We start from the raw sequence: 25,536 nt of genomic DNA, 5'->3' as shown, positions 1-25,536 counted from the left end.
AGCTTATAACATTCTTCTCCCTTATACACCAAACTCCTGAAAAGACTATCCATTGACAAGCAACTGAGCAACTACTTCGCCTATTTAAACTGATTAAAAGCAGATACATAGAGGTTTTGGATATTATTAGGCCTGAAACACTTGGTGGTTCTTTACTGAATGGGACTAAGTAGTTGAATTAGACGAAGGGGCAAGTAGATCCGTGGGCTGTTTTTCATCTGCAAGAGGCACAATCTGAATATAAGTGGTGAGGGAGGAGGGGTAGATCCACTACAGGTGGGGAAGAGGTCAGGTCACCTGGCCATTGGATAGGAGTGAAGGGGGAGCACCAATGCTATCGTTTGATTCTAGCAGTTACCCTACTGGAGACTGTAGGCAGCAGGGATGAGTGGTGGCCTCTCCCAGGAAGCTCTTCCCTCAAAGCCACTAACTAGATAGACCAGTGTAGACTGAAGCTTCTGCTGGAGTAACTCCTTCTCCTCAGGGTCCATCATTTGTTTTGTGTCATTAATTCATGTGATTTGGGGTTTGGGTTCTACTTTGTTATGTTTTCTTATGTGTTTTGGTTTATTGCTTTTTACAGTTTTCTTAGTTTATGTTCAAAGATGAAAATGGATGTTCTATCTGAAAGCTGGGTTCCTTGTTTCTTTCTTTTGCCCATGGCTGACTGCATGCTTTCCCGGTTCTTGACATGACCATCTTGTCTGTGAAAGGAGGCACACCAGCAGGCTTGCTTAATCAGAAGAAAGGGAAGTTTGCTTGGTTTAGTCACTCCACAGAAACCCATGGTAATGTTCCCCTGCACTCTATGTGTGTAAATGAGCATTGGTACATACCGAACTGGTGTTTTTTTCGATGGCTTGTGATGCAGTGGTCATGAATGTGTATTTGTATGTGTGTGTATGTGTGTGTGTGTGTGTGTGTGTGTGTGTATCTATAAGGGGATGGTAATCTGTCCCACTCAAAGCCACTGCCCTATCATCTCTTCATATGTATAAAGTCAGCAGACATGACAATCAGCAGCTGCTATTCCTTGATGGAACACTTCCTTTGGATAGTGCCAGCCAAGATTAAGGTCACCATAAATGCCATCTTGGTACTGGTACAGGCAGTTCCTTGATTTAGGAGATGATATCGTTCCTCCTAAAGGCCAAGCCCATCCACTCCTAACTTGGTTGTATTTCCAAGCCTAGCACCACCATCATACCACTCCACTAACACATAAGGGGCTCTCTGGGAGCAAAGTGTCACAAAGTCAGAGCTCTTTAACTTTATTTTTTTAAGATTTTGTTTATTTATTTATTTATTTATTTATTTATTTATTTATTTAAGAGAGAGTGGCAGGGGGGAGCAGAGGGAGCGAGAGAATTCCAAGCAGACTCTGCACTGAGCACAGAGCCCAAGGTGGGCCTTGATCCCACAACCCTGAGATCACAACCTGAGCCAAAACCAAGAGTCGTACGCTTAACTGACTGAGCCACCCAGGCACCCCCAGAGCTCTTTAACTTTAAACAATGATGCCTAAAGAGTGAAAGGAACCTTAGGTCAGAGATGATCAGAGATAGATGGTTTGAAAGGACTGAAGGCTCTTTAATGTATGACTTCTTCCTTAGTGTGGATGGAGGAAAGAAACTGGTAAGCTCTGAAGGTGCTGTCTTCCTAGCTCCCAGTGCTAAAACCATGCCTAAGGTCTTGGCCTCACACACCAGCTCCCTCAGACCTCAGGCTACAAAGGGTGTGTAAATGCTGTAAAATTCAACGCCACTCTTTGGCTATTCACCATGCTCCTATGATGCTTCCAGAGCCTGATCTGGCTATAAGAACCTCATCTTGTCTTAAAGTATAGAGTAGGGAGCTGGTCAACAGAGGGGCAATCAAGATAAGCATGGTGCAGGGGGTTATGACACTTGTACTCATGACCAAGTCCTACCCCCAAATACACTGTGTGAACTTGGGCATCTTCCCTTCCCTAAACCTCACTTTCCTGTCCTATAAAGGGAAGGGAGTAAGCTAGAGCTGGGTAATATCTAAAGTCACATCCAGTGCCAACCTTCTTTGAAATGGCATCTAGATTTCTTTTTACCCAACTGTATTAAAAATGAGTCCTAGGGTAGAGAGGTCTCTCGTACATGACAGTCAAACATATGTTAAGTCATGGGCTTTCTATTTGTATCTTGCATGTTCCTGAAATGAGTCTCTTCTCACCTACCCATCTTGTCTTATCCAAAAGAAATGAACCTTGGAAAATCTCCATCCAAAGATATTATCCATATAACCAGTAGAAGCTTTTCCTGGGCTGTGGCGGCCCCATGGGGACTTGTACAAGGTGTCACATCACCTGATGCCACACCCTCACTAACTGCAGATTGTGTGGCTCCTGAGAGTTAGTGATTTTCTCACCACATGAGGAGTTCTGTTCTGCAAGGAGAACGGACCAGGACCAATGCCGTAATGGCCATTCTGAAGAACAGGGGTTGCCAAAAATAAAACTCATTTTTGCATCATATTAATAGGGTAAGAGAAGGTAAGGAGGAAGAATTCTCTTGAGTGAAACTTCTATTTGAAATAAAAAATAATGATAAAATAATGGCTTCTCTAAGCCCCTACACTGGGTTCCAAGCTAGAAAATTCCTGCCACTCTGGAAATGCAGCTCACTGCTGCCTTGGGAAGGGAGTGGAGATTGACCAGACAGATTGGCACCAGTGGAATTAGATGGTTTATATCCCAAGTCAGCCTGCTGGGGTCGGAATGTCAGGATTGCTGGAAGGGGAAATGACATCCCAGTCTACCTGCAGTCTATCTTCCAGTCACATTTAAACTTAATTGGTGGATTCCACAATTATTTTCCCCATTCCTGGTGTCTGTAGTGCAAGTTTGAATCTTAGTACCCGATTCTGGTAATAGTCATTTATTTCAAACTACCTATTTCAGGTACGGTCCTATATGGAACTGACTCAGGATCCAGTGTCCACTACAAGTAGGGGGGCAGTCTTCCACATCCATCTAGTACTTCATGAGGCAGCAAAAACATCCTTCCTACAAACAAGTTGGACCCTAAGTTTGGGGATGAAATCCCTTAGAATTGGTGGGTGGGGAAAAAAGCAAAATAAAATATTTTCATGAAAGCTCCTCTTTTTATGGCTCATAGTGGATACAAATGGAAAAGCTTGCACAGCTTTTCTGAGGGCACAGAGTTGAGGGTAGGAAAGGATTCAATGGTCAGTGTTTTCAGGAAGTAAGTCCCACTAGTTAAACTCACCCTAGACAAGTAGCAGGCGTGACAGTCAAGGAAACCCCCAAACTTGGCCATGGCAGGCCCAACCTGCTCACAGCAGCACCGCTGCTCCCCTAACTAACAGATGCTGCTCAGGTTCTCTTCCTCCCAAGTAGCCCACAGTCTTGGGACTGGGTGTTTTGCAAACTAATGCACTTCTCTCCCCTTTTCCTCCCCACCCTCAATGCCTTGTTCTGCATCCCTTTGACTCTTGTAGTGAGCATGCCCACAAGCGAGACCGAGTCTGTCAACACCGAAAATGTGGCTGGAGGTGACATCGAGGGAGAGAACTGCGGGGCCAGGCTGGCGTGAGTAGGCACGGCGAGCCCAGGGACTCGGGCTTTTCCAGGGATGCGGGGAGGGATGCTGTGTCCCGAAGTCACAATGGGCTGGCCCATCGTGGGTGAGGCAGAGGTCAGAGGAACAGAAAACTCAGGCAGTGACTTGTGTGGGGAAAGAGGGCCCTGTGTTGAGTATGGCTCCATGACAGGGGGAGGAGTCTTAATATTAAGGCCAGTCTCTGATTCTGCACTCCTGTGACAGTCTGACTCAGGATTTGGAGCCCCTGTCCATTACATCAGAGAAATACAGGATAGGGCTAGGGGGGCAGTGAGGGGAGCTTGGCGGTGGCTCCGAAGTCTGTTTCTTCCCAGCCCCCTCGCCCCCTGTCACGTGAGGCACCTATGTGAGGGTCCCTGGGTCCTGCTAACCACCCTTTCCATTTTGGTAAATGTGACCTGGAAGAAGAGCAAACAGGTAAGAAAATACCCTGGGAGATAATCAACATGTTGGTCCTTCTCTGCAACTCTAGTTACCTACCTAGTGAAGGGAAACGGAGATGCCCAAAGTGCAAACTGGAGTTAATACAAAATTCACCTGCGCTTAGCTTGTAATGTGGCCAGACACCTCGTCCAAAAGTAGCTCCAGCCTAGATGCCCACAGCTTCCCTTCCCCTGGGGCAGGCCCCAGGCTCCAGGCTTCGGGGAGCCGACTGGCCCAAGATTGGGCAGGGTACACAGAAGAACAATTCACTCATGAACTATCACAATCACCCATCTTTGATCTTAAAAATGGAAACCAGTAGTCCCTGGGAAATGTTCCCCCACAAAAAAAAAAAAAGAAAAAAAAATGAAGGGAAAAAATAGTTTAACTGCTAAAAATAAGCAAACTGCTGATTCTATTACCAGCATCTCAGCAGAGTCCAAAGATTAAAGTCCTATTCTGTCAGGGATTCACACTGACCTTGGGCATGAGGCCTCCTGGAGCATTTAGGGTCTGCTCTTGGAAGTGGAGCCTGCTTTTCCTTTTGGCTTGGTGGTGTAAGAATTGTAAGCTCACCCCAGTCACTAAAAAGCACCGCATACAGAAGGCTCTGAGTAGGACCAGTCCCAAATGAAATGAGTTTCTAAATTGCTCCATCAGTGGAACAGCATCTTATTTCACCTTTCATCCCTGAAATGACTCAATAAGCTGAGCAAACCCCAACCTCTTTAAAAAGATTCTCCACAGGTGAGTCTGAACACAAGCCATGCCAACCTTGAGAATGGTCTCCGAGAAAGGAGAAGGGAAAACAAGGCTTAGGAACAGACTGGCTCTTGCAACTTCTATTTCCAGGCTACACAGGGCTTTCAGCATCACTCACTCTGACAGTGGCACCAGGGAGTCTGCACTGCAGATTTCTTGGCATCATTGGGAAGCAATTATTGTCAAAATGTTGTTAAAATACGGGACTAATTACATTTTTAAGCAGCAGTCCAAGCCTTTCCCTCTTCTCCTGCCATACAAAGCAAGCACTCAAGTTTTTGCAAATGGGCCCCAGCGAACCTTCTAAGTCTGTCAGGCCTTTCTGTGGTCTTGACACCAAGAAGGGTTGTAGAGAAGATGGTGGAGGACCCTGCAACTCAGGCTTTGGGGCATAGCCCAAGTTGCAAACCAGGGGAGACCAGAGAACTTCCTAGCCCTAGGAAGTCACTTGCAAGTACATTCCAGGAGAGCATGGAGATCTGTTGGAAGGAGAACATGATTATCCTCCAGAGAGGGAAGCTGGCACCTCTAGTATATCTGTCATTTCCTTGAGGACACATTCTGCAGGCTGGAGGAGCTCTGTAGAAATGGTCCCTGTTATCCTTATGAATATCCACATTTATGCTTCTACTCTGTGCATATAAAATACCTGGACAGAGTGCCAGGATTATAATATATGCTTAATAAATTATGGTCTTTCCCCATCTCTCTACTCAGCCCCACCCCACTCAGACAACCATGGGATAAGACTGCCAACATTCCTGGTGGGAGAAACAGTGTGAGAACAGGCTGGGGGCTAAAACCGAGTGTGATGGGGAGGAGACAGTGAGGGACTGGCATCTTTAGAGCTAAGAGTTAAAAGGCTTGTGTAGTCAGATGAGATCAGGATGAAAATTTATATGTAGTGAGAAGGGCGGATGAAGATGGTCCCTGAGGGGGTGGGAGCAGAGAGAAAAAGGAACTGCAATCTGATATTTTGTTGGGGAGAGGGAGGTGATGAAGAAGAAGGAACCATCAAAGTTTGAAGACAGAAAACAGTAAGGATGTTGAAGTAAAATTTTTTCCCATCCGTCCCTGCAGTCCCCGGTCCAGAAACAAGGCTCCAACCGAGGGACCTGTAGGTACCATGCAGGCAACAGTATATGGAGGTCCAAGGCGCGGCTCTGAACAAGAATGGAGCCACACACTTGAGGTTATCAGTGTAAAAACTATTAATGAAGCTATAGGATGAGGGTTGGCCAAGGGCTGAATCTTGGGAAACTGACAGACAGAAGAATAAGAACAAGTAAGTGAAACAGATGAAGAAGTGTTGAGACCAGACAGCAGCACTTGCAGGAAGGCCACGGGAGAAAGAGTTTCAAGAGAGAACTGTTTATTTGTACATTCATTCAGCAGTGTGCCCAGCTTGGTACACAGTGATGGTGATGCATAGCAGGAGAAAAAAATTGATACGATTTCACTGGAGTTTATAATCTGGTGTGGAAGTGACATTAAACAAGTAAATAAGTCATAGAAATAGGGATAAGTGTTAAGAAGGAAAAGTAGCCAAGTAGTAGGGTTAATAACAGGTTAGACTGGCAAGTTAGGAAACACTTTTTTGAAGAATTAAATTTAAGCTGAGAACTGAAGAGTGAACGTACATTATTGAGGAAGAGTAAGGAAGAATGTTCCAGTCAAAGGCAACAGTGTGTTTCAAGGCCCTTGGGTGGAAGAACTGGGAGGCCAGGGTGTATTGGTGGGGGAGGGGGGAAGGGGAGGCTGGAGGAAGGACATGGCCTGGTAGGCCCCTAATGATCTTTGTCTTTATCACAAGACTGTGAGAAGTCACAAGAACATGGAACTGGCAAGGGAGGTCGATTGGGTTAGTTTTGCATTCTCGAAGGATCACTTGGATGTCAGGGGAAGAATGGGTAGAAGTGAGGCCACTAGGGAACACAGTGAAACACAGGGCAGCACCCTTGATAGCAGTTAGTGAGGTGTGAGATGATGCTGGCTCAGGCTAGAGTCACACATGGAGATGAAGAAAGTGGTCATGGGTTCTGGAGCCACACTCTACAGGACTTGTTTGCGGGAGCTGGAGTCTTAGTGAAGGAGAAGGGTGGGAAGGAGCCAGCTTAGGGCACTCGCTCCAGAAGTGAGGCCATGGAAGAGAGAGGAGAAAATAAGATGGTAAAAAGGAGGCAGCAATGGCCAAGTGAGAACTTGTTTTTCATCATAGTAAAACACTGGGGCAGTCTTTGGGGCAAAGAAGTGACCAATGAAAATGGAGGGTCTACAGATGCTGGGATGGAAATGAGTGATTATAGCAAGACATTGCCTAAAAAGAGGAGAAGGTTGACTTCAGAGGCACAGTTGGAGATGCTAGATTTACACAGCAAGAAGAAGTTCCTTACCTCTGGGACTAATTGGAAGATAGAAAAACAGACCTGGCATCAGGAGTCCTGGATCAAGTCCCAGTCAGCCGCCAACAAGCCATGTGACCTCAACTAAAGCACTTCCCCTCTGAGTCTTGGTCTTGCCCTCTGGGACACGAAGGAGTTATCTTGATTGTTGGCTCAGGGACTCCTAGCAAAGGCCCAGAACTCCTGGGAGCCACTTTCAACTCTTGTTCATTTGGGCTTCCATGTCAGATTTCATATGAATAAAACATTCTACAACCCGATAAATTGCAAACCATAGTTCCAGGTGACATCTAAGGATCCCTTCCAAGCTCTCAAACTCTGTAGTCTATGAAGAATATAGAATCAGAAATAGGCTCTGATACAGAGAGTCAATGATAGGAGTCAAACCAAATTATCTGTCATCTCGTTACAGAAAGTGGGGGTTAGGTGTCCTAGGAACCTGAAGAATAGTACAGAAGATTCAAGCTAGTGAGTCACCAAGAGGTCACTAAACGATCACCGAGCAGTGCTGAAGACACAGTGGAGCCTGACATTGTAAATGTGAAGGCAGCCTTGCGAAATGATTCGACAGATTTTTTTTTGGCAGCCTGCAAGGCCCAGAAGCACTAAAAACAGACAGCCGTGTGAACCAGGGTGGCAGTGTAGCAAGGCAGGCAAAGTACAAGTCCCAGGCCGTGTGTTGAGGGCAACATTGATGTGACACTAGTGCCAAGCTGGGAACTGGAAGTTAAGCCTGGCATTAGCCTGGGAGCCCTGGAAGGGGGTGAATGATGGGGAAGACCCAGTGAGGGCAAAGATTGGGTTCGGAGCAAGAGCAGAAGGATGAATAGAGAAGGAGAATCTGGCCAGAATGTGGAGCTACTGAGTTCAGCACCCAGTTGTTGAAGCAGTCCTCTGTGATGACAAGGTCCATTACCCTTCTAGGAATAACAGCTGTGGACAGTGTTGAAGTTGTGGCATCAAGGAAGCTGAGTCAGATGTGTGTCAGCCTGGATGGTGACTGCAGTGCCATCTGACTTACGTTAAAGGCAAATTGGGACAATTCGGGGAGATACTATTTCATACCGCAGGTAGTAAACATATTGTGCTCATTACTCTAAGAAGGGGAGAAAGGCTGAAATATAAATAGGCCCCCAAGAAGTAAATAGTTAAGCAAAAGGAAAGGAGTTTGGGGCTCATCTCTAATTTTGAACCTTAATATCAACAAAGAAAATCATGGTTCCCTAGAAGGTTTGTCTTGGAGGCCTGGGCAGTGAAAGTATCTTGGGTTGAAGCTACTTCAGGTCCAACCCAGTAGAATTGCTCTGATGGTCTTGAGTGTCAGTTACTTTGTCCACCTCCTAGCTCTTCTTCAGGAAACCATTTAAAACGTGAGGTGGGAATTGTACCTTACTAGGACAATAATGATAAAAGCCAAGAAGACTTCTGAGCAAGTTGTGTGTCCCCCACTGGGATTTGGAGAAGCTAGAGCCTCTACTGTGCTGAGGAATCTGAAGTGGTTTAAAAACCAGTAGGAGGAAGCACTTGCCACACATCAGCCAACTCAGGGTGTGGAGTGGGGGCCATGACACCAGGCTGCCATAGACTCCCCAGTTTGCTTACTCACACAGTGAGACGGACCAGCTTTCCAATCCTTGAGCTAATAGTTACTTCCTAAGAGGTGAGGCTGCTGAGCAACTGGGTCCTCTTGTTTTCATGAAATGGGATCCCTGCTCTTCAAGGCAGTACGGAGGAATCAAAACCCTTGGGCTTTACAGAGTTCTAGCCGCAGTTCTCTAAGAGTTAGGGTTTTCCTTTGTCTCTAGACACTTGCCACTTGAGCGATACCCTCCCCTCTCTTAAGTAGGGGCGCTTAAGTAATGTGGTACTTAAAAGGGGATGAACTGACCCAGTGAGCCTAAAATGATGCTCACAATCCCCTGAGATTAGCAACAACAACGAAAAATAAGTCTTCAAGTGTGGTGTCAAGGGTTATACATCAGGACTTGTAACTAAGTGGAAAAGAAAGTTCTGCTCCATTCCTGCTCTTCTGAATGTGCCAGAATGCCAAGGAGGGGCCCATAGCTCATGACCACGCTGGAACTGGGACGAGGATGTCATTTCAAAAAGTCACCTCAGCTCTGATCCCCCTCTGTGCCCACATCCCAGAGTCATTTCCCTGGGAGATATGATTTTGGGCTTTAAGAACCCACTTTTGCTTATGGACTGAGAGAGCCTTAAAGGAAAGAGCACACGGTCTGCATTGAAGGACACCCCTGAGAGGATCACTGAGACATTTCTAAGAGAAGGCCTGGGGCCGGGTCAGGCTCTGTAGACAGAGTCATGAGACTAAAGGCCACAGTCATCCACTTTGGCTTATGCCTAACAGCAAAGAGAGGCAACTGTCCGAAAGTAAGCCTAGTTAAGACCCTGAAGGTCCCCAAGCTCAGCATGGCCCTGCTGGGGAAGAGAAGACCTCGATTCTCCATCACCCAATTAGCAGCTGGAAAACATTTGTTTCCCCCATTAAACTGTGGTTCTAAATAAAAATGCTGCCCTTGGCTCCTGGTCCCCCTCCCACACACTTTGTTAACATGTGATTAAACACTCCAGCCCTAGCAAGCAGCCTTGGGGGTGGGAAAAGGTTATTAGCTAACGGTTCAGAGCAGTAAAGGCACTTGGCTAGGATTCTCAGTGCCCCAGAGATATAATTATCTCATGCACGATGGCTTTGCCACCTGTCACATCTTCTGGTTTAATTTTTTTTTAATAAAAAATAATGAGAGAGGTTGTTTTCTTGCTATGTGACAGAGCTCACTTTGTGCTGAGCTGGGACAACACAGGCTTGCAGCAGTCGCCTCCTGAACTCCTTGCTCCTGTTTTCTGTCTGCATCTGTCTTCGTCTCCCTACCAGTGTTCCATCACTTTCTTCGTCTCTAACCTGCGTTCTGCATCCATCCATCTACGTGTCTATCTGAGCATGGTTGCTCCACCTGCAATCCTCTGGCTTACTTTCTGAACACCCAGGCCTTTTCTGACACATTGCCTTCAACCGTTTTGTCTCAAGGGCTTACATTCCTCCTGTCCTCCCTTCCTCCCTCCCTCTCTCTCTCCCTTTCTCTCGCTCCCTCTTCCCTCCCCCTCCTCTCTCTCTCTCTCCTCCCTTCTGGCTCCCAGCCTTTCTCCTCCTAGTTTTCCCTGGACACTCCAACATGAACTCAGTAGCCTCAGGGCCTCCCTGAAGGGTCCACCTCTCCGTGGGCTTCCTTCCCCATACCACAACCCTTCGAGTCACACCTGCCCTGTGTTTTGCCCAGAAGTCCCCCACGTCTTCAAGGCTTCATGGGACTGTCAGCATCCTAGGTTTCTGTCAGGACCCATGGCTGTTCCTTTAGGCCCAGTTGCAGCCCTCAGGCCAGGACTGTAGTGGCTTCTCAGTTCCCAGCTGGCTTGTTTTGCTTATCTTCACTTCATACCCCAGCACTGGCCAAGCTCCTGTTGGGACAGCAGTGGGGTCTGCAATGACATGTTCCTTCCTGCTTGTGGTTTCCAGCTGGTGAGACTTTCACATCTGCAGAGAGGCCTTCCTCCCCTGCATGGCTCTCGTCAAGGTGCCGCATTCCCAACACATGGCCTAACCTGACTTGGCTGGACCTGCTGGGCGGATGCTGTGTGCCACATAGCACCTGTCCTCTCCAGGGACTATTGGTTCCACTTAGAAAAGACTAGATTTGTAGATATGTCAGCTGGGCCAGCCCTCAGTTTCCACGTTCATACACTTAAACACACCAAGAGATGCTGACAAGTAGGGTTCTTTCTCTCTCTCCGGAGTCATTCTATTTCACTCCTCACATCCATCCAGCACCCATTTCTAGTCACCCAGAGCCATCAAACTTCTCTGGGACTGCTGAACATCTTTTAAATGGAAGAATATGCGTATGTGTCCCTTGGTAACATCTGCTTTTTCTCTTTCAGCCACCGGATTTCCAAATCAAAGTTCAGGTGAGTGAAATGCATGCTCTTCTTTCCTACCGCACACCAGCTCTGTCCCCAGCTACACTTTTGGGTAGCCCAAGGTAATACCTACCAGGTGGGGGGGGTGGGTACAGTGAGGGTGTTTTTCTAAGGGGTAAATGCCTCTCTTTTGTATGGCTACCAAGGAAAGACTTTTAGATCAGATCCCACATATAATTCAGGGGTCGATATTTGTTGAATTTTCTTTGCCAGGCTTTTTTGGCAAGTACCATCCCTAGGAGGTTGGGAGACCTAATGTGTCTCCCTTCTTTATAAGATGAAGTTCAGTTAAAATAAATATAATGTGGACACTTGCTACTATTCTTGCCTACTTCATGTTTATGGAACACAGTAAGAAATGAACTTTAAGGATTATGGAAAACACATAGGATCACGACACTGCTCTGCTTCAGAACCTTACACAGGACCCCTGGTCTTCAGCCCTGCGTCTACCTTTCCAGCCTCACCTCCTGCACTCCCCTGCACACACTCTTTGTTTCAACCACATGGAACTTCTTGCAGTCACCAGAATGTTCCCTGTCCTCTCAGACATCAAGGCCTTTCCATACAGCCTTTCTTCTCCCTGAATCACTGTGTCCACAAGTCTTCATCTGGAGAATTCAGGTTTTTGTTAAGAACCTCAAAGGTTACTGCATCTACATCTTCTGCAAACTCTTCCAGGGAAGTTACTCACCTCCCTCCACTCCCATAGTGCTGTGCTCATACCTCTGTCACAGCACCTAGCATACTACATTGCAATTATTGGCTCACAGGCCTGTCTCCTTCAGTAAGGCTCTGCATGCCTCAGAAGTATTCTTTCTAGAGAACCTAGCTAAGTGCCTGCCCAGGGGTAGGCTGTCCATACATATATGTTGAATGGATGAATGAATGGATTTGTGGAGTGGAGATGTGAATTTTCCCCCACAAAGCTTGTACATGCCAAAAATATTGGTTGTTTATGTTTTGTAATTGATCTAATCTTGCTTCCCTAGCCTCACACACTGTGTAGCAAGAGCATAAATAACACTAAATTTTAGTCCAGCTGGGTAAATGGAACCCAATGCTATGCTTTAAATAGTCCCCGAAGGTAAAATGTTCAGTCTCTCATATTTCCACTTCCCCAGCTTTTCTCCAGGATGGAGTCTGGATGCATGGGGGCAGGGAACTTCAAGATCCTGGGAAGTAAACAGGGCTTGGTGAAGGCTGCTCCTGGAATCCCTCTGAGTCCTCTGCCTATCTCCACTGTTTGATTGCTAGTCTGGACTTCTCTCTGAACTTTCAGGTCCTTACTGGGGTGCAGCAGCCCATCTGGTTTGGACATCCACTCACTGGGGTCCACGACCCCCATATTTACATTTGATCTTGAAATCTCCATCTCTGCTGTCTGACCCCCAAGCTCTGTCAGTCACTGACTTCAGCGCCTCCATACCTCATTTGAGTGCATGGACACTTCCAGGTCCTTCACACTTCATGAACAAGCTCTGGGGACCCCAGAGCACTATAGCAGGCTCACCTACCTCTCTGCCACCTGCTGCTGTCTGCACCAGCCTGAATAGAGCTCTGAGCCAAAAGCTGACATTCTCCCAGGGGCCTGCAGACACCCCCCCATACTACACCCAGTGGAGGCTATCCACTAGCTTCAGCATACCTGAGCCTCCCAATGACTATCTGGGTGTTTCTAAAGCAACCCTCTGCAATCTCTTGAGACTTGGCACCCAGGGCTGAGAATTAAGTGAGGACTCTGGTATCTGATTTTCACCTCTATTTCTGATACCTTCTTTCTCCCATAATTCACTGGAATTGGAAAATGTAGACCTTTCTCCCATTCCTTTTTCTCTCAAGCCAAGACCTCCTTTACATTAAAAAATCTAGGGTCAAGTCTACCAGGCCTAGCCCTTATTACATGAAAGAGAGTTATAGAAATATAAAAAATCCTTTCTCTCTTGATAGTGTTTGGATTTTACTGCTTTATCTCCGGTGTCTGGGGAAGTGGCTAATACATAATGGGGACTGAATTAATACTTGCTGAATGAATGAATGAATGCGTGGTCTTGCCTCAGTAAGACAATAGGCTTACGCAGACTCAAACAAAATGTCTGATTTGACAGCCAAAGCTGAGAAAGCCCTTTGTGTTCCTAGCAGTTTTAAATCCCCCACACAGTAAGAGTAAGGGATATAAAAATCCATTTGAAAATATTTCCAAAATATCATTCTCATTGCCTGCAAATGAATGAATTATAAATGAACAAATGAGTGAGTGAACAAATGAATGAACATAATCTGAAGGATTGGAAGAGAAATGACATCTTTGTATGCACTCTGTCTCGTAAGAGATTGCCCAGGAGATTCTGGGAACATTTTTCTATCCAGTGACCTATGGTACAACCCATACTTTTGACAAAGGAGAGGAACAGTGCCCCCCCCCAAACCTGGGGATCCTTTGCTAAGCTTTGAGACTCAGCTCAACCTGCTGTCTACCTAACCTCCTGTATTCCAGCCATAGGATCTCTGAGAAGGATCTCTCCCTCTGCTGCTACTATTCAAGATACAACAGAAATACAGAGAGAAAACCGTATTCCCAAAATGTGTACTACCAGTAGTTTGGCACTATCATTCAACCCATTTTCAGATGAAGATACTGAGGCTGAGAGAGGCCAAGGGTCACATATTCACATCTGGCCAAGTCAGAACCCATACCCGTATTACTAACCACCATGCTAGCCTAGTGAAAGGTTCTGTCCAGGAGTACTAACTAAACCCTGTTTCTGCTCAACTGTTATATCTTAGGCATGGGCCCATAGCTCTACAGCAGTGCTTTGGAATAGAAATATAATATGAGCCACATTAAGACTTTTTAAATTTTTCTAGTAGCCACATTAAAATGTAAAGAGAAATAGGTGAAATTAATCTTAATATAATTCATTTAACCCAGTATATCTAAAACATTATCATTGCAACATGTAATTAATATAAGAATTACTAATGAGACATTTTACATTCATTTTTTTTTTGTTCTAAGTCTTTGAAATCCAGTGTATTTTACCCTTACTATGTGTCTCAGTTTGGACTGGCCAATTTCAAGTGCTCAAGAGCCACATGTGGCTAGTAGTTACTACACCAGACCATGTGGCCCTAAAAGGTCTGAGCAGATAGCAAATGGGGGCCCTCTAGTCTAGATGCTACAGCCCACAGATGGTGTATATTTAAGGAATATCAAAAGCTGGCAATGGATTGAAAATGCCATAAAAAAAAAAAGTAGGGGCGCCTGGGTGGCTCAGTGGTTAAGTGTCTGCCTTCGGCTCAGGTCATGATCCCAGGGTCCTGGGATTGAGCCCCACATCAGGCTCCCTGCTCAGTGGAAGGTCTGCTTCTCCCTCTCCCACTCCCCCTGCTTATGTTCCCTCTCTCGCTGTATCTCTCTCTGTCAAATAAATAAATAAAATCTTTAAAAAAATTATCAAAGTAGACCCAGAGCCATTTCTGTCTGCTGCAAAGGTTTCCACTACAGATGTGAGAAGAATGTCTCCTCATACTTCCTGCCTTTTTGGGTTGTGGCAGCCATGACTGAAAAGCGTAGTATAGAGGGAAAATGGAGAGAGAATTTTTGCAACTCAGAAATAACCTTGTAAGCAGAGAAGAGACTGCTGTACTCTAAAAACGATTCTAAAATTTGAATTAAAAAGAAATAAAGTATCCTGATCATTTTCTCAGTTTAACAATGACAAATAAGACAATTTGAGTTTCCAACCAGCCTATTACATTTGCAATACTCAATGATGCAAAATCACAGTTTACTTAAAAGAAATACTAGAAGAGAGACTTTAGGGGAAATTCAGCAAATTAACTGACTTATAATATTAGGGCAATATTAGGGTATTCCTTTGGTAAGCCAAGTCTCCACTTGGAGGAATTAGTCACAATAAGGAATTTTGCAACATTTGGGGCTAACTGTTCAGAATAGGATTTAAATAGTTAAGGAACAAATGATGTAGAAAGTTTTGTGCAACTTGTAGGGATTAATCAGATCATCTGTCGAGTTTCCAGATCTTAACTTTATGGAGTTCTGAAGTGAATCCCATGGGGTTCTAAAATTTGGGAGGACTATCTCGCCCCATCTTCAGTGAAATGAGCAGCTGGGACAAGGCAAATATCCAAATTTGTCTACTCTCTGATAGTCCATTCTAAGTTACTTAGGTATAGTATAAAAGAATTAAATTTAATCATTTCCTGTGTTGCTCGTTTTCAAAGAAAAGACAGGAACTTATTCTGGCCACTAGAAAGAGCCTAAAGTGTCCACCATTTTGATGTTGTCTACTCTTCTAGATGCCTATCCAAAATTATGTGCCAAGCAAACTTTTTCAGTAGCACTGCCCCTCCCTCACCCTCATTGTCATCCCTGGGTCACAAGAGCTCCAGGGCTCTCAAGCCTTGTCTTCAGCAAGAAGTTAGTAAATCTGCAGAGTTCTCTCTGCTGTTCTACCAATCTGTCAGTCAAGTGTCCCTACCATGTAAGATGGACTGCACTAAGTACTGTGGATCTATAGCAAAGTACAAGACACAGTCCCTCTCCCTTGAGGGTCTTTTGATCTCACTGGAGAGGCAAGAACCATACAGTAAAAGATGACCAACAATATGGGGAAATGGGAAGCCATTTCCTCTCTTCCCATTTCCTCTGAGTAACCTTTGCTGGCTCCTCCACCACTGGCTCGGAGGCCCTTTGGTGCACTCCTGCAGCACTTCTGCAAAGCCTGCCATAGTGCTAAGCACACTCTTTGATTGCTTGCTTAAGTGTCTTTATTGCCCACATGAGTTTTATGCAGAAAAAGACTATCACGTTAACTGATGAATATCTAGTACCTATCCCAGGATAGGTATTTAATAAATATTTCTTTAATGTATACCTAAAATGAGTAATGCAGATGTAAGTGTGACAGGAATTCTGAGCCTGGCCAGACTAGAAAAGTTCACCATGGAGAAGCTGGGACTTGAGATGAGCCACCTAGGTGGCTCAGTCATTAAGCGTCTGGCTTTTGCTCAGGTCATGATCCCAGGGTCCTGGGATCGAGCCCCACATCGGGCTCCCTGCTCAGCGGGGAGCCTGCTTCTCCCTCTTCCACTCCCCCTGCTTGTGTTCCCTCTCTCACTGTGTCTCTCTCTGTCAAATAAATAAATAAAATCTTTTTTTTTTTAATAAATAAAATCTTAAAAAAAAAAAAGAGTGGGTAGGACATAGAAAGGGGAGGTCCTGACAGTTTGGGGACAGTCCACGTAGGTGGAAAGGCAAGAGCAAAGCCCAGACTTAGGAAGAGGTAAGGTGGATCCCAGGATGAGTTGAGCAGAAATTTCCCATGGGACTGCAACGATATAGAATTTTGAAGAAGTAGATTAGGCACATTCATATCCGCCCTTCTGTCCTATGTCTACATATGGGAACTTCTATTTCTAGAATAAATGACTTTTCTAGTTAGTATGAAGGGAACATGAATAGCAGGCAAATTTCTCCTCCCTATTTTATCATTTAATTTCTATATCCTCCATGCATATGTAAACACACAAATAAATTTACACATTCTAATAAATCATTACATTTATTATACCGTAGGAAGCGTTGCCAGGAAACCAGTTGTCAAGCAAAGCTATATTTTGAAGAGTGGGAGGTGTATAATTATCTTTAAATACTTTCTCTGGATAGTAATTACCCCCACCCCCACCCCAGCCCAAATCCATGTGACTCCCCTGAATGGCTGTGCACAGGAACAGCACATTTGACAGCTATCACCCTGCCTCTGACAGCCACTCCTTCAGGGGGTCAGGCAGTCCTAGACCCATGGGACAGGCCTGACCATGTGGCACCCCACATCCCAAACTTGGGAAAAGAGGAGCTTAATCAAGTTCTCAGTATTAAACTGACTCTGAGTCCATTTCTACATACTGTAAAGGAACGCAAACTTCGTTCCTTTGGCCTCTGAGTAACAATTATCCGTGATTTCTCTAACAAAAGATTGTATCTATTTAAAACACCCTTTGAAACTACAATGTAAGCTCTTTAAGGTCAGATATGAGTTTGTCCTGAAAAATTCATTCTTCAGGAAAAATATAGTCGTACCAAATTTCTCCGTAGTATTAATAACCACAATGACAGGAAAGAAGCAGTGTCCTGCCCTGTTGAGATAAGACTCCTCAGTACCAAGAGCTGGCAAACTGCAGAGGAGCCTGAGGACCGACTAAGACCCCTTATCCCATCCTTTGTCCCTCTCTTCACCCTCCTGCATCCTCACTCCTACCCAAAGTGGTATGTCGGGGAAGGTAAGCCTCCGTAGCATTTGGAAACCTTAATTTTCTGACCCTGATGCACTTCTTCTCATGTAGTGAATTAGCCTCAAGTGGCAGATAAGTGTCCCCAACAAAGGGATAAGCACTCACTGGAGATGGCATTCAAGCACCCACAAAGAGCTAGGGTCAGATCAGAACACTATTTGATTAATTCTTTCTTCCCTCCCTGTTCTGCCGGCCAAAAACTAAGTTCTCCCTGCCGTTCTGAGGAAAGAGTTCTCTTTTTAGATGTACTTCTCACGTTTCTAATCTCATAATAGATGCTAACAAAAGTTTGACAACAGGATTTTCCACAGATAGTAGGTAGATAAATACAGAGTGAAAATACAGATAAAGTCAAGCTATCTCAACAGGACGTTTTGGGGGTGGGTGGAGGGATCCATCGCAGCAGGGGTCTGCATTTCTGCAAATCTAGAATACAAACCTGAATACAGATACTCATGGACTGTTGCTCTGAGATGCTGTTTTGCTCCTCCCCCCGCCTTCTTTATTACCCGAACAGGGGCGCTGCCTTCCAGTTGCCTGCTGGGTCTCTCTACACACATGACCTGCAAGCACCTCAAACCTATCTCCTGAGCTGAGCGCCCCACCTTTCTCCTCATAGCAACCTCCCTGCCCAGAGCACTGCTTCTCCTTGTCTGTACCTATAACGGTTAGAGGCGCCACTCTTACAAATCGCTCCAGCTAGAAATTTTGGCTGTCCCTTCCATACCTTTCTCTCTTACCTTGTGCATCCATTTAGGCTCAAAGTCCTATTGATTCTGTCTCAAAATAACACTGTCAACTCAGTGTCCTCTTTTCCATTAATAAAGCTACTGCCTTCATCATCTCCAATCCACATGGCCAAAAGAGCATTTCTCATACTTCCCCTGATCTAGAAATTGTTTTGTTGGTTGTTTGGTTTTCCACTGGAAGCTCTAAACTCCTCCACCATAGAATTTAAAAATTGGTATCATCTAGCTTAATGGTTCTCAACCATGGTTATAGATTAGAACCACCTGGGGAGCTTTAAAAACTACCCAGCCCCCAGAGAATCAGATTTAGTTGGTTTGGAGTTGGAGTCTGGGTCCTGGTGAGGATTGATGGTTATTTTTTTTAAGCTTCCCCAGGTAATTTTATGTACAGCCAGGTGTGAGAGTCATTGACATAAGTCCCTAAACAAGAGACCAAAAGAACATTATATGGACCACGGCCGAGGTTTCAGGAGGCCATGTGCTGCATGAACTTGTATATAGAGATGTGTGTATGTGTGGGTATGCTCGTTTTTTTCTGAACAAAGTATCTAAACATTCATGAGATTCTCAGAATGTTCCATAACCCCATGAAAGCAAAGAACCTCTGATCCAGATTCACCTGTAACACTTTACAGATGAGACAGCATCTGGGCAAGAGACTGGGCTGGGGGGAAAACCAAGTCTGGCTCTGCCACTATGTAATATCGGTCAAGGGACTCAACCTCTATGGCTTAGTTTTCTCCTCCTCAATATCAGGGTAGTGCTTGCTTTGCAGGGTTAAATTAAAGAGAAGGCATGAGAAGTGTCTAGTATGGTAACAGGCATGGATGAGGTTTCATTAATGGTAACCATTACTAGTCCTACTTACTACCATCACTATTAATAATACTCTTCCGTTGTGCAATACAATTTGAATAATGTCATTATTATAAATTTAAAATACGTATTTATACCAGATGCATTATATGGTATTTTATCAATCCCCACAACCACCCTGTGAGCTTGACCCTATTCCTGTTTTACAAATGGGAGAACCCAAGCTTAGAAGGGTCAGGGCCACACACACAAGTAAGTGGCAGAGCCCGGTTAACTTGACGGGAAGCTTATCTCCTCGCCACCACATTGCACTGCTCTGCTGAGGCCAAGTCCATTAAGGGAAGAAAGGAAACCACGATGGTGTCTTTCAGATTTCACAGCCCCCTCCGCCCTGCCCCCTTCCTTCTCTCCTTGCTCCTTTTCCAGCCGCTACTGGCGCCGGTGGAACCGGTTCTGCAGAAGAAAGTGTCGTGCTGCAGTCAAGTCTAATGTCTTCTACTGGCTTGTGATCTTCCTGGTGTTCCTCAACACGCTCACCATCGCCTCGGAACACTACAACCAGCCCCACTGGCTCACGGAGGTGCAAGGTGAGAGGAAGCCCCCAGCACTATCCTTCTGTACTCTTGCCAAGTCGGCCCTGAATCCCAGGAAGGGAATAGTCACAGGCACAAGGTTGATGAGAAAAGCCACCCTGGCAGGGAAAGTGTCCCTCGCTCTTGGCAAATGCCATGCTGAGGATGTCAAGGGCTGACAAGCTTGCAGGTCCCATAGTAAAATGCACCACCTCATTATAAAGAGGTGTGGTTCACCTGGCTGGGCCCACACGGTCCGCCTGGCCCAACAGTCACTATTGGGTCCAGGTGACAAGGTCCATGCTGCCCCTTGTTTCGCTATCTCAGACTCTTGGCTGCCAACTTCCCAGAATGGGTTTTCAATACCTCAGGCCTTACTGTCGCCTGCAGGTGGGCCTGCCAGAACATGTGTGGATGAGGTGAGCAAAAAGCCAGGAAAGAGGACAGTCATGGCCTGAGCACCAGGAGCTGTCCTCCATGGGCAGTTACTACCCCCGCCCTTCCCTGGAGCCCTAGAATAGGACCTCCCTAGCCAGTGCCTCAGCTCCACTCCCAGGGAGTCAAGCAGACATGGGGGCTGCATTCCAGAACCCTGGAAAGTGGATGGTCTCTGAGTGCAGAGAGTGGACTTGGGTGGCCTGGCTCCCCCTTTTGGCTGATCAGTTTGGGCAGAGTACTCACCTCTCAGAACCTCACTCCTCATCTCTGAAAAAGCAGCCAGTAAAGAAGTAAAGAAGATCAGCACACACAGCCTTTGATGCATGGTAGATCGTGTTTACTGTGATTATAACTAGATACCCCTTTTCTGGAGATTTGGCCTCAATTGTTCTGTTCTGGCACCAACAGAGGGGGGAGGTGTTCTGGCGGGAAAGGGAGCATCTGTGCTTTTTTTCCAGCAGTGATAATTACTGTTTTCTTTCTCCTCCTCCTGCCTTCCTCCTCCCCTCACCCCCGTGCTGGGATCCTGGCCCCTCGCCTGATCCCACCAGACACGGCCAACAAGGCACTGCTGGCCCTTTTCACTGCGGAGATGCTGCTGAAGATGTACAGCCTAGGCCTGCAGGCCTACTTTGTGTCCCTCTTCAACCGCTTCGACTGCTTCATTGTGTGCGGGGGCATCCTGGAGACCATCCTGGTGGAGACCAAGATCATGTCTCCCTTGGGCATCTCTGTGCTGAGATGTGTCCGGCTGCTGCGGATATTTAAAATCACAAGGTATTTGGGTTCTCATTTCCCTTCAGACCTGGGACTCAAGGAGAGATTCTTCCAGAAGGCAAGGGAGGCAGAAAGGCTTGGGTGGGAGAGTAGCTGCTATTTCTTGAAAGGTCTATCCTTGGCTCATATATGATAGAGGGGAATTTTTCTTCATTTAGATGACATATCATTTTGAAATTCCTTTGGCTGCTGATACCAGAGACGACTCAGTGGCATAAGCAAATTTGGGATTTATTCAGTTACATAAAAGAAGTACAGAGGTGCACAGCCCAGGTAGCTTCAAGAAGGCATCAGGGACCCAGTCCCCTTATGTCCTTTGCTTTGACAGCCTTAGGACTGCCCTCCACTCCCAGGGTCATGAGGTGGTTTCCAGAGATTGAGCCATCATGTTTGAATGAATCAAGGCAAGGAGAAGAGAAGGGGTGAGGGACCAAAGGGGCATCCATCCTGGCTGAATCAGCCCCTTCCAGAGCTCTTCTAGACATCTCACCAAGGCTCTGTTGGCCACCCAACTGTTGGAGAGACTGAGCAATGTGGTCTTTTTGCTGTGCATGTGCTGCTGAAAATGCAGTCAGGATTCCTTAACTGGAGAAGGATGATGGCTATTTTGCCACAGATGGTTCTCACCTCTTCTTCCACACGTTCACCCCCTCTCCATCTGCCTGTCCACCCGCCCACCCAAACACTGCAGGCTCCCCAACTCTCCAGGTCAAGCCGTGATTCTCATGAAGAGGACAGGCGCAGGCGGGGGCAGGGGGGTGGGCAGTATGCTCTAGAACAATAATTTTCAATCATGTTGATACCCATTTGGGGTGGTGAAATCAATTGAGTGGATCACAGCCATCATTTTTAAACAGGTTTATTCACATACTATATAATTCACCCCTTTAAATTGTACAATTCAGTGTTTTTCTATATATTCACAGAATTTTGCAACCATTACCACAATTTAGTTTTGGAACATTTTCATCACCCCAAAAAGAAAGCCATACCCACTCCTTATTTGTCCCACCTTCTCTCCCAGTGGCAACCACTAATTTACTTTCTATCTCTATAAATTTACCTGTTCTTGGCAATCCCTGTAAATGAAATCATGTAGTATGCGGTGTTTTGTGACTGGGCTTCTTTCATTTAGCATAATGGTTTCACATGCTGTGGCATGTGTCAGTACTTTATTCTTGTTTGTGGCTAAATAGTATTCCATTTTATGGATATACATTGCTTTTGTTTATTCACTCATCAGTTGATGGGCATTCGGTTTATCTCTACCTTTTGGCTACTATGAATAATGCTGCTATGAACATTCATGTTCAAGTTTTTGTACGGATGTACATTTTCATTTCTCTTGGACATATACCTAGGAGTAGGATTTCTAGATCATTTGATAACTCTACTTTTACGATTTTGAGGAATTGCCCAATTGTTTTCCAAAGAGACTATGCCATTTTGCATTCCCGCTGGTGATATGTATGGGTTCCGATTTCTTCACATTATCATTTTCAGTGAAGGAATGAAATAGGATAGGAAAATCTCAGAAGGCCTCACATGAACATAAGCATTATTTCATAAAAATCTTTGGGACATATGTCAGAGTTGCAGTATAATATATATTTCTCACTGTAGGTTGTGGTTAACCTTGAAGGGACAGGTCAGAAACATGTGGTAGGGACAGGGCTCAAACTCTGCCTCCCAGAGGTACATGCCTCCTCTCCAGAAGAGTCTCTGCTTTGGGAGCCCAAATGACAATAGGGGCACTGGAACCATCAGTTGGATTATGTTGGGGAAAAAAGTAAATGGGGTTGGTATCTTTCATTCAAAGACCTGGAAGAACAACAACAACAACAACAAAAACAAAGACCTGGAAGTAACCACACCCTGATGGTTGTGTTCTGAACTTGGCTGAGTGAGTGGTCAGGGCTTGCAAAGCTGCCCTTGCTTTGCTGTTCTGCTCGTGGTTCTCTCAGCAGCTCATTCCTGCGGTGCTATCGAGGGTCAAGAGTCAAGTGAGAGAAGGTATTTAAAGAGCTCAGTTCAGTGCCAGGCCCAGGGACCCTCAAAAGCCAGAGGGTTTATTATTAATCTAATTATTATCATTGTTGTTACTTGGAGGAGGGAGAGGAGGAGTGCTGAGAGCCATCTAAACATATACACAGTCTTACTTCTGTTTCTCTCTCATGTTCATACTGCACGTCAAGCTCTAAGAGATAGGGCAAAAGGAGTATGGTATGAACTGAACCCAGGAGAAATTTACAGTCTGGCTGGGGAGATGGAGTTTGTACTCATGAAACCATTGAAAGAAAATCTAAGACGGAATAAAATGAGCTGGCAAATGTTGGGACAGGGGGAATATGTGCTATGGGAAGTCAGGAACAGAGGGAGTCCCTGGGGAAGGTTTAATGTCACAGGATGGACTCCAAGGACACGCAGAATTTAAACCCACTAGTTTAATGCTGTTGAGCAAACACCTCTCTTCCCCTCGTCCCAGAAAAATCTCTTTCTGAATGCCCTGAATATCTTGGCATTACAGAAAATCTTTGGTTTGTAGTAAAAAGTAGTAGAAATATAGTTATAGTAAAAATATTGTTAACATGCATCAGGACTTACTCTGTGCAGTTAGTGTGGCCCGACTGCTTTCACTTGATTCACCCTCACAATTAATGACCTGTAAGAGAGAGTCAGAGCAGGGCACTGTTATTATTCCCATTTTACAGATGAGGAAACTGTGGTTCAGAGACTTCAGTCACTTGCTCAGGCCACACAAACTGCTCAGAGGTGAAGCTAGGATTAAATAGCAGGTCTGTCTATCTGATCTCAGGTTCTGTGCTCCTAACCATGACCATGAACTGTGGAGTTGACCGCTAAACTCTCTTGCCATCTTTGTCCCAGCAACACAACTTAAAGGATTTTTACAAGTTGATACTTGTTGTTATTCACTGATTCTACTTGTTCTTCCTTGGGTCTGGTAAAAGCTATTTTTAACTTGGAGTTTTCAGTGCCTCCTATATAATTCTCAGAAGTCTGTGTGTTTGGGGGTTTGTTTGTGCTTTTGTTTTTTAGATTCCTATAAAGAATTCTTGTTCCTAGATATTGTCATAGCATCTTAAAGAGATTTGACAGTCATTCTCTTTCTAATCAATAATTTAGTTTCTAAGCTAAAACTATTGACAAGAAGCCATTTTTTTAAAATCTGTCTTTGCAGAGAGCTTCCTGTAGTCCCTCCATGAGAAAGATGGGTGGTATTTTCAGATCTCTATAAAGTCTATAAACAGAATAATTTAATTATCTAATTGTTACTTTGGCAAAGCCCATCATCTTCCTGTTTGCAAGCCTCCAACCCCTCTGGGGGCTTTGGAAAACAACACAGAGACTATAACTATGTGGGGAATCCCATGCCCCCTCTGAACCTTGTCTCCAATATACTCCAGTGACCAAGAAAATGCCTCAAATATGGTCTGGGAGTGGACATCATGGTCCCTCGAGATGGGTCATCTGTGCATGGTCCTGCCATCAGGCAAGCATATTTCTCTCTCTTCTTTTAAAACCTCTTGGAGAATACTTGGTAATATTTCACTACTATCTGTGTGTTAAAGAAGCATTTTTTATAATGCATTCTAAACCAGTGATTGTGATTCTCAAACTTAGTTGGACTCATTAAGAGAGTTCATGAAGGATCCCCACCGCTAGAGATTTTGACCAGCAACTTCTAGAGAGTTCCATGCTGGTAGTCCAGTGACCTCACTTTGAGAAACACTGGCCTAATTTCCTGCTGCTGTCCTTTGTCCACTTCCCTGTCTTAAAATATAGACCTTTATATATCATTGGAAACCTTGATTTTTTTTTATCTAAACTCTCTACTGTAGCCCCTAACCATGTTAAGATTGTACTTTTGATAATTCTTGACTGGAAAAACATATAATGATAAAGAGGTACTATGAATTCAGCAGAGTTTTTAAATTATTTGAATTTTTTTAATTCTTATAAACCTGTGCACATTTGAAAAGTGGTAATGTACACACAAGACAGGCTTTTTATTTAGAGCGCAGTAATGCTTGATGTATCCATGGATTCATGGTTCCCTTCCTATAATTCCAAATTTCCCTTCCTTCACCCAGGACCTACGGTCTGAGTTTGGAATACTGACCTAGACCAAGAGTCCTCCACCATGATGTCAAGACACAATGTTATGTCCAGAGCAGTTGAGCAGTGTGTAGCAAGTAATTTGTTATTATAGGAGCTGAAATACCAAAGTTTATGAACAGTTTCTTTTCCAAAAAAATAAATACAAAAAAAATTCAATATTGTTCTTTTCCAAAAAAAAAAATACAAAAAAATTCATTATTGTTCAATATTGTTCCTGACCCTCACTCTTGGTCATTTGCATTCCCAAATACTTTTATGAAGGGGCAAGAATGGGCTAGACTTACCACTCTTCATGCTGCCTGAAATCTTCAGTATATGACAAATATGAATATGGTATATGATGAAAATGAATTATTAGCATGCTTATTTTTTGAATGTTTTGTCAAAATCTGAGGATGCTTTAGAGAAGATACTGTGTATATGAATATCATCCATCCTATATGTCTCAAAAAAAAAAAAAAAACAAGACTGGGAACCCTGCACTGGACTATAAATCAGTTGATTCCTGAGTGTTAATAATATTAGAAGTGGT

The 25,536-nt window shown here is 44.8% G+C and overlaps 1 protein-coding gene across 1 annotated transcript in view; it reads left to right on the top strand.

The window, feature by feature from the left end:
* CACNA1C (calcium voltage-gated channel subunit alpha1 C) overlaps positions 1-25,536 on the top strand; it is a 649,850-nt gene that overhangs the window by 488,952 nt on the left and 135,362 nt on the right. Inside the window, exons 10-13 of the mRNA XM_073887000.1 lie at positions 3,493-3,583; positions 11,156-11,182; positions 19,504-19,664; positions 20,639-20,864. Coding sequence (XP_073743101.1) covers positions 3,493-3,583; positions 11,156-11,182; positions 19,504-19,664; positions 20,639-20,864 — 505 coding nt within the window. The remainder of the gene's footprint in view (positions 1-3,492; positions 3,584-11,155; positions 11,183-19,503; positions 19,665-20,638; positions 20,865-25,536) is intronic.

Source organism: Callorhinus ursinus, unplaced genomic scaffold (assembly GCF_003265705.2).
Source record: "Callorhinus ursinus isolate GAN/ISIS: 27379988/994484 unplaced genomic scaffold, GSC_fseal_2.0 scaffold74, whole genome shotgun sequence".
Taxonomy (NCBI): Eukaryota; Metazoa; Chordata; class Mammalia; order Carnivora; family Otariidae; genus Callorhinus; species Callorhinus ursinus.
The sequence above is the reverse complement of the archived record's forward strand: the minus strand, read 5'-3'. Positions and strand labels throughout refer to the sequence as shown.